The sequence below is a fragment of the Saccoglossus kowalevskii genome, chromosome 5 (genome assembly GCF_978046115.1).
Source record: "Saccoglossus kowalevskii chromosome 5, keSacKowa6.1, whole genome shotgun sequence".
Lineage (NCBI taxonomy): Eukaryota > Metazoa > Hemichordata > Enteropneusta > Harrimaniidae > Saccoglossus > Saccoglossus kowalevskii.
In genome coordinates this window covers 12,213,685-12,223,618 of record NC_140645.1, presented here as the reverse complement: position 1 = coordinate 12,223,618, position 9,934 = coordinate 12,213,685, and the positions used below count along the sequence as shown (strand labels likewise).

At 31.6% G+C, this 9,934-nt stretch overlaps 1 protein-coding gene across 2 annotated transcripts; it reads right to left on the bottom strand.

The window, feature by feature from the left end:
- Positions 1–661: 661 nt before the first annotated feature.
- On the bottom strand, positions 662–5,073 carry LOC146745504 (uncharacterized). 2 transcript variants are annotated; one of them, XM_085499537.1, is made up of 4 exons: positions 4,966–5,073; positions 2,284–2,612; positions 1,792–1,881; positions 662–1,431 (listed from the first exon to the last, which is right to left on the bottom strand). In XM_085499537.1, the coding sequence occupies exons 2-4, from the start codon at positions 2,605–2,607 to the stop codon at positions 1,255–1,257; spliced, it is 591 nt and encodes a 196-aa protein (XP_085355663.1). In that variant the 5' UTR covers positions 2,608–2,612; positions 4,966–5,073; the 3' UTR covers positions 662–1,254. The 2 variants fall into 2 exon arrangements, with proteins under 2 accessions (XP_085355663.1, XP_085355662.1); XM_085499536.1 differs by lacking the exon at positions 4,966–5,073 and adding an exon at positions 3,408–3,502.
- Between the last annotated feature and the right edge of the window lie 4,861 nt (positions 5,074–9,934).

The following is a 9,934-nucleotide window of genomic DNA, read 5'->3' as shown; positions in this document are numbered from 1 at the left end:
ATTTCATTTTCATTACTATTGTCTTGTCTACCCCATTCTGGCAGTGAAAGAATCTCCTGTCCGTGGTGAGTTGTATGGGTGCCCGCTCAATTGCAATACACTGTGACACTTGGATATATTGCAAATTCGCAACAGTATTGTCAGAGCACTAATGATGTTACCGATTGTTTGGGTCTCAATTGTTATTGCGTCATATTTATCATAACCTAATCTAGTTTGTTACATAGTGGATAATAATTGATATTTGTGATATTGAAACTATTATATGGTAACCATTTCAATTGTATTCACATTTGGATTGCAAACGACTAAACATGTGTTTTTTGTAAACAATGTAAACTACTTCACATGTACTAATATTTATACAACACGTATATTTCTGTAATACATTACCCTTGAATGCAGAAGAGGTTGGTAAAAAAAATACACATTTATTTATAATTTTTGACTTTTGGAGACTGTACGCATTTTTTTTATATAATCTAGATTGTGAATAATTCTACTTTCATATGAATGGAGATTATTACACCTACATCTATAATGAGGACGTAAACTGTTTCACTTGTATTTATGTGGACATTGCAAACTGTTACAACAACATGGCCAAAAAGAATAAATGGCGAAATCCACGTCTCAATTAACAAGTACTACCAATGCAGTATAAAATCATAATCACATTATTTATTGCACAGTTATCGACATGTTAAGCTAACTACCCGATACATGTAATTTACTGGTTAATTCTATTATTTCCGTGAATGGTATTATATATATATAATCATAAAATATGGTGGCGTACAAGTAATTCCAAAATAATGACAGTAATTTTTTTTATGACAATGAATAACACTTTACTGCCTATAGGTTTCAACTTTCTCTCCGATGATTATATCACATATTTAATATTTGAGAATCAGTGTTCCACTTGCCTGATCACTATATAGATACAGATAATATAAAATAATTTCCCATCTTAAATATTCAGTTGCCGATGTGTACGGCGTGAAGACTTGTATTGATTGGGTTGACAAAATTGAAACCTCTATTTCAATTTATTCAAGCGGTTTCATATAGAATTTTGTGCGCACGTCAAATGAACTTAGATTTATATTCGAAAAGAGTACATCTCGAAGCTAATATAATTTACGTTCACGGAAGTGGTCGCGTGGTCGATAATGACAAAGTACCCAACACTACACAATTAAAAGAACTTAACTATTGGTAACTGGCTCAGAGATAACTGATTTAATTTTTTTATGTACTAGCTTGAATTACATTATCAGCAAAATTAGGATCATCAGAGTAAAATTCGCAGGTATAGATGGTATACTCATCATTTCTGCGAGTGAAACAGATTCTATCACGCGTTGATTGTTTTTCAGGAAGTGACGCTTTTAACTCTACTTGCTCGGCGATGGCTGGTGGGCAATCCTATATGAAAACAAAAGGAATCAGGGCAGTCAATGTTAAAACGTAATAACATGTAGAAACATATGACTATTTCCCCAAAGAATTTTCAAAATCAATTTGCGTTTTTCAGGTAGTATTGTTATCAAACCTAAACAATAAGTTTTTCAGGGGTTCTAGTTTATTTAGTGTGAAATATGGAATTATATATTCGTAATTAATGAAGTAAATACAAACCATACCACATCAAACATGTTTTATTATTATATCATTTATATTATATTATTATATCATTTATTTACCTCAAATGCTAGCTAATCAGCTTTTTCAGTAAGATTTTTGTAGTGTATGTTGAAATACAAATAATCGTGGCAAGATACTCACCACAATTTTACAAACAAATTGACACCATGCATCTTCTATTAAATCAATCTCACATAGTTGACAATTGTCGGTTGGTACCGCTAAAGTTCCCTGTAAAATAATGTCGATATATACATTGTTTTTAGTTAATATAATACAGAATAATAATAACAGTCTTGTGAGGCCACACAGTAAATTTCCCTTTTTAGAAGTTTCTATTATTATTAAGGAAAATACATGTCGTGAGGTCTGGTTTAGTACTCGATTTGACCAAATAGTCCTAAGTAGAAATAATTGTTTTATAACACAATAACAAAAACTGCCTGTCAGAAATCACTAAGTTGCTATTGTTCACAAATGCACATATTGGAATATCGAAATATGACCAGTTAAAGTAAAATTTCCCTAAACATACTAATCATTAGTTGTGTGAAAACATGTTTGACTTGAATTAGCAACATTATATTTATGATTGCGTGTTACAAATATACAGATTGACACGAAACAACATACTATATCATTCTTTTTAATTGAGTCAATTCGTGATGCGAGTATTGCGTCAAACTCATAGTGACGGGTACCAGGTATGAATGCTGTATTCCCCAAATAATATGCTCCGTGAAAAGAAACATTTTTCCCTTCAATTGTATTTTCAATTTCTTCTATGTGAAGTGGGCAGGTGAACTCTTCAGTGCATACAACATGCCATACTCCATTGTCGTACATGACTTCATTACAATCCGTGCAAGTGCCATTAGCAGGGTTTCCAGGGTGATGTTGAGCAATTGATGTAACTGTCATCATGATCAGACCGCACAATGAAAGTGATGCAAACATAGTTCCTGGAAATGAATAGATAAATATTAGTAAATACGAGAAAAAGAATAAAGCATCACAACATTCAACAGGGATTTTAAACTGACAAAGAGCGCTCTTATGAGACAAGTATTAGAAGGTCATCTAGAGCTGTTCGTTATAATGAAAACAATATTTTACTGCAGTGTCTACCACCTTTGATTCATGTTCAGTTCAGTTGGTGTAAGCAAGTAATGTTTGCCTTTTCAAAGGTCGATACATTAGTTATTTATTCAAGGTTATTTTCTAATGTTGAAGCTGTGTCCGCCCACTGGGATGAAAAGAAATAGGTTCATAGTGGTTAACATGGGTCTGAACGTATGAATGTATCTCCTCGATTTGTTTTGTTAAATACGGAACACAGTTCACATGTAACATTGAGTGATGTATTAAGTTACCGTTATTGGGATATTCGAAGGACGGGTATGATAAAGCATGAAATAGTGACTCTCGGGAAAGCTGTGAGATTAGTACCGTATGACAATCAAATGTGGGAACAAGGTAAGGTAGAAAGACAAATAAAAGACTCAAGTACAAAATCTATAAGCCAATGTGCTTCACCTGCTATCCTTGTCATGTATAATTTGTATCTAGTATTTGATCAATATATCCAGGGTGTGTTCATGAATACGACCCCGTTTTTTTCAATATGTGCAAATAATTCAACTCACTGATTCGGATGCTGATGGACATGTCTACGAAATGAATACAGACATGGCAACCAATAGTGAAACCACATACATATTTAAAACAAGTCTTAGATTAAATGAAACAAGTCAAACCTGTATTATTGCCGTGGAAACTGTCAAACCTTGCAAGCCCAGTTAATGTTTGTTTCACGGTGCTACATATGTGTACGCAATATGACTACTATGCGTCATCACTTAAATATTTTTAGCATTTTTGTTATGCTTTAATCCTTGTCTTTCTGTCTGGCAAAACGAGTTGGCTATATCGATAATTTCCCTCTCAGATTATGTTTATAATAGTCGAAATAAAACAACAAGTAATTAATATATTTATATATGAAAATACAAACATTAAATGCTGAAAAACAATTTATTATAGTTTGATAACATTTCAGCAGTACCACCATTTACTACCAGCATAATACATTTTTGTTCTGTTTTTGAATTGCGCTGATGTCAACGAAACCATTATCGGCACAGGGGTGTCAGTAATCATTCCATGGAAAATTGTCAAAAATCTTTCTTTTTGAACACTATATTTTCAAGTATATAAAAGATTCACTTATGACAAAATAATAAAAATAAATGTTAATTAACAGAGTGTATATAAAAACGATCATTCACGTGACAAGGTGAACAAAACATACTTCTTTTGAGACTGGAATAATCTTGTTAACAAAATTCATTTATGGAATGAATAAAACTGGCACCTTATAGGGCAATGCATGTGAATTTGTCAAAGTGATCTAGAGACTATTACAATTAAGTAAGATGTTAAGGTCGAAAGTTGTTGGTCGAAGAAGATAATTTGTTTGCTTCACTTACAATGAACGATCTACAAGAGCAGCATAAATATTACGCTTATTTATGAGGTCACGACAAAGAGCTGGGTGCAATGGTCAATTCAATTCCGGGTAAACTGAGATTTTAAACTGACAAAGTACGCTCTTATGAGACAAGTAATGAAAGGTCGTCTAGAGCTGTTCCTTATAATGAAAAATTATTTTACTGCAGTGTTTATTATCTCTGATGCATGTTCAGTTCAGTTTTGGTAAGCACGTAATGTTTGCCTTTTCAAAGGTCGATACATTAGATGTTTACTTAAGGTTCTTTGCTATTTTTGAAGCTGTGTTCGCCCACTGGGATGAAAGGGAATAGGTTCATAGTGGTTAACATGGGTATGATCCGTATGAATGTATCTCCTCGATTTGTTTTGGAAAATACGGAATACAGTTCAAATGGAACATTGAGTGATGTATTCAGTTACCGTTATTGGGATATTCGAAGGACGGGTATGATAAAGCATGAAATAGTGACTCTCGGGAAAGCTGTGAGATTAGTACCGTATAACAATCAAATGTGGGAACAAGGTAAGGTAGAAAGACAAATAAAAGACTCAAGTGAAGGATCTATAAGCCAATGGGCTTCACCTGCTGTCCCTGTTATGTATAATTTGTATCTAGATTTTGATCAATATATCAAGGGCGTGACCATGAATACGACCCCATTTTTTCAATATGTGCAAATAATTCAACTCACTGATTCGGATACTGATGGACTTGTATACGAAATGAATACAGACATAAAAAAACAATAGTGAAACCACATACATATTTAAAACAAGTCTTAGAATAAATGAAACAAGTCAAACCTGTATTATTGCCGTGAAAACTGTCAAACCTTACAAGCCTAGTTAATGTTTATTTCACAGTGCTACCTATGTGTACGCAATATGACTACTATACGTCATCACATACGGTAGAGATGCAGGTTTGTGGGCACTTAGGATTTTTTTTTGCTTTTTATTATTCAAACAGTCCTGGCTAAAGACTGTTAAAATTTTGTAGAATTGTGAATAATGGAACATACTCAAAAACCGATTTTAAAATATAGATAACAGGTGCAAATATTCTCTCTTTTGAATGCTTAGCAAGATTTAGCAAGGCTGTACAAAAATAATAAAAAAGAAACATGGTGAACAAAAGAAATGATGGGATCTCCATATTATGCACTGTATTTAACTTTTAACAAAACGATAATACATTTAAATTTGGAACTGTTACAGCTATTTTCATTATGAGCATTAGCAAACTTCTTACTGAGTGAATTGTTATACAAATTAGCAATTATCTCAGCTTCTTTTTAGTGCACATCACAGAATTTATAAAGAAATAGCAACTAGACGCTTTGACTTTTTGTTTTAAAATTTTCACAAATGATTGACAATGTGTTTATCTTCAAAACGCCGTCGGGCATTGTTTTTGGTTGAACAGTGTTACAACAATCGTACAGACAACTATCCTGGGTGTCAATTTATGCATAAACTTGAAGTATTGAAATTTGAGCTGCTGTCCTGCAGAATTGACAACTGGTAGACTATTTTCAAGACGGCACTTTCTTCATAGCAAACATATGTATACATAAACCAATTTTGACAGGAAACGGAAGCATGGTTTAGTAGCATTTTTTTGTTTTAAATAACTTTTGACCGAAAAAAAGCTTATTTTTGTGCATATTTCAAACTACAGTGTCCATAAAAAAGAAATAACAATTTTAAAATTCATACAATAAGCTTTCCTAAAATATATAGTTTGTGGACAAGGGAGGTCATCTTGGTTAACTAATTAAAATATCTCTCAGGTAAACTGCATCTCTACATTAAATATTTTTAACATTTTTGTTATGTTTTAATCTTTAATCCTTGTGTCTCTTTGTCTGGCAAAACGAGTTAGCTATATCGATAAATTCCCTGACAGATCATGTTTATAATAGTCGAAATAAAACAACAAGTAATTAATATATTTATATATTAAAATAAAAACATTAAATGCTGAAAAACAATTTATTATAGTTTGATACCATTTCAGAAGTACCACCATTTACTACCAGCATAATACATTTTTGGTCTGTTTTTGAATTGCGCTGATGTCAACAAAACCATTATCGGCACAGGGGTGACAGTAATTATTCCGTGGAAAATTTTCAAAAATCTTTCTTTTTGAAAACTATATTTTAAAAATATTTAAAAGATTCACTTATGACAAAATAATAAAAATAAATGTTAATTTACAGAGTGTATACGAAAACAATCATTATCGTGACAAGGTGAACAAAACATATTTCTTTTGAGACTGGAATAACCTTGTTACCAAAATTCAGCCTCACTATTGTTTTCGGTTAGTGTCATCTATCTCTTTTTTATATTTATTGTTTCCTATTATTTCGTAAGCTGCCAACATTGTTTTAGGTATTTTAAAATTCACAGATGACAACTATGTTGATAACATGTTTTTTAACACCATAATTTATATTATTTACTATTTGGCAGAATCATCAGTTCACTTTGTATTACATCTGAATGAAAAGAAAACCCTAAAAACAACCCATAAATCATCCTAGGTAGACAATTAACACAAACCACACCTCTCCCAATAATAGTTTACTCTTATTTGAACGGGTCAGTTATTTATATTCCATAGGGTCATAATGAGAATAATGCAAATTATTCAGTCTGTTTTTTTTTTATTTCGTGACGGAGTTTTCTAAATTTTGTGTCTCTTTTCCAGCCAGATTCACACCGGCTTTACTACATTTTTTTGCAAATATTCATCAAAATAAAAAAAAAATAGTCTGCAGCTTATATTACACACTGTGTTCATACCTGTAAGAAGATTATTTATGAACCTTCTTATAAACACAGAGTGATGTCAGGTGTTTTGCAATTTTTAAACACATCTACAATCACCATATATATTTCTTAGTAATAATATTGATATTTTGTCACGTTTTACTTATTTTAAATGTATATTCCTTTTATAACTGAGCTCTGTAATATTCACAGAATAATCAACCAATAATAGAACATAGTCTAGGACTTAGTTAATGATAAATGAATTGTCCAGACAAAATTGAATTGAACATTGAGTAATTAACATTGGAAGTTTTACAACATCATGTGACATTGATAAAAAAGTACTACCAAAAGACATTATTGGGAAATATTGAGATCAACGATGATGCATCAATACAAACAACAGTGTCGAAACACGATATGTGAGTACTGTATTGATGATTTCGCCAAATGCTTGAAGGAGTACTGGAACATATTTACTGCTGCTGGACATGACATCATATATACAGATTTAATGATGTTGATTTTAGGGCACGAAATCACGGAAGGCTGTCTTGTTTCTATCGGTCCAACATTATGTACAGAATATTCATTATCATGAAAGATGTGCTCGCTGACACGTCAACATTTGAGCTGAACTGCAACTCACGACTCCGGCTGGAAGCCGTGTGTCAACTGACTAACATTGGTCTCGATTATGTTGCACAAGAACAATTGAATATTAATTATCAATTTCAATACACGCTGTATATCCTAAATCCACAGCTGTACAAGCCTCGCTAGCTAAGTGGACAATATCACAACACATTACTATAAAATGAAAAAAAAAAGAATATCACAACAGCTTTGTCTGAATTTATATATAAAGTGTAGTAACATTGAAGTGCATCACGATAAAAGTGATAAGCCCATTGCATACAAGCACTTCTATGCATGATGTAGGCTGTTTTTGTGTCAATAATAAATGACTATCCATGTGGGTGAATGCTGTATATTATGAATTAGCTAGAATTTCATCATTTATTTCTTTTTTCCTTTGTCCATATTACTATTATTATGAGAACATTATACTGTCTTTTATTAGAATTATCTATTGTAGATGGCTGACTTGTTTATTTTTATTTATTTGCTACTTTAAAATAAAATTATTCTGCCTTTTACTTTGATATTCATCTTTTTTCTAAATTAGTCAGAGAAATCTTTAAACAAGTTTTTCTTTTAATATTGTTTTATTAATATGACTCAAACCATGTATGTATTATAGGGGAAGGTTGTAATCACACTGCATCTTAGGATTTGTTTGTATACAATATTAGTTACTGTTCGCAGCTAAGTATGTTGAGTTGTTCTATCTGTACATTTTATGCAAAGGTAAAGACTAGTTTGTTATCATTACATTATGTTGAAGTTCAATTTTTCCACATTGATGATTCATGATGGAAAATTGATAGAAGACCAACTCTCCAGAAATAATTCCTTTTTAGAATTTGTGTTGATTTTTCTAATTTCATGATGTTTTGTGTTAATTATTTTAAAATTGTCAGTGCATTGTATTTCAGGAAAATTATATGTTCACAATGAATGATGGCAATCATTGTGACTCCAGGCTGAAATTAAATTGTCTATTGTAATGGATGATTTGGTCATGGGTACTTTTTTTCAATTATGTTGTTCTTAATAAATTAGTTATCCCATTTCACAATGTTTACGACTAGTAACATTCACTTCAATTTTATTTTTGTTTTTGCAACAAGAGTTTCAATGACATATAAATAAGGTGTTTGCGATTTTTACATTTCTTTTCTCGATGTCAATTCTGAGATAAATTGTTTGTCCTGTGTCTTAATTGAAATATGCTAATTTGATAATGTCAAGCTATTCAGACAGTTATTTAATTTACGGTTTATCTGTAATGTGTTATAAAACCTACATAAGTGATAATAATACTGGCTAATTATTGTACTTATTTTTCAATCCAAGTCTGTGTTATATATGAAACGATCTATAAGATTTCAAAACATGAGTTGGTCAGCTAATTGAGAATGAAATCCAGGTCATTCTAATTAACCTTCGGTCAGTATGACTGTGTTTTTCAGTGTAATAAATATATATATATAATGTGCCTGAAATCAATTCCAAAATAATTTAATAAACCAGAATTTTATCAATAGTGTCAGTTATTTAACAGCTGTTACCGAATTTCCTGAAGTACTTTTAGTATTGTGCATGTCGCAAGGAAGGATGTGGAATCATTTTGACCTTATAATACATACATCTAAAAAAAATTGCTTGTTAGAAACAAATATTATTGAGACAGTTATGTGCTTACAGTTGAAACGTGATAACGTTCCCACTGAACGATAAAACAACACTATGCCTGTCCCTGTCAAAATATCAAAGTGCGAACTACAAAGTATGATGCTTTTCAAAATAAGCTATATTACTATTTTGATGCTGTAAAGTACATCAAACAGCTGATTACACTTTCAGATGACGCCATCGGGGCTGAATTCTATTTCCATATACCATAGTTGTTACAGTATTCATGTGCAAATAAGAAATTACGTTTTGTGAATTGTGCAACAATTGTGCAATTACTTATTCAATGCTAATACTATTTGTTTAAATCGTTATCGAAAAGTGATTCTAATTTATGTAATGTGATATCAGGGTATGAATACAGCGATAATTGTTGCAGGATTTCAGCAATGTATCAGCCTGTTACAAAATAACATTTGCATTTGATATAATCTTGACTGATATGCACATTTAATTGTTAGTTTAGTTGACTATGAATATATGGATGAAATGATGACTTCTTCATAGATGGGATCAGCCATTGTTAAAATGATTTTGCAGAAGAGAGTGCGCTAGAAGCATATTTAACGATAACATTTCCTCAACATGCATTGGCTTCAAGAGGTACGGTCACAAACGCATTTCCTAAATAATAACGGATATTCGATGAGTGATTTACATTATAATGACG

Excerpts from the sequence above, each read along its gene's own strand:
- LOC146745504 (XM_085499537.1), bottom strand. The coding sequence starts at position 2,607 with ATGTTTGCATCACTTTCATTGTGCGGTCTGATCATGATGACAGTTACA. Across the intron at positions 1,882-2,283 it reads CAATTAAAAAGAATGATATA|GGAACTTTAGCGGTACCAAC; the intron begins GTATGTTGTTTC and ends ATTATTTTACAG. Across the intron at positions 1,432-1,791 it reads AATTTGTTTGTAAAATTGTG|GATTGCCCACCAGCCATCGC; the intron begins GTGAGTATCTTG and ends GTTTTCATATAG.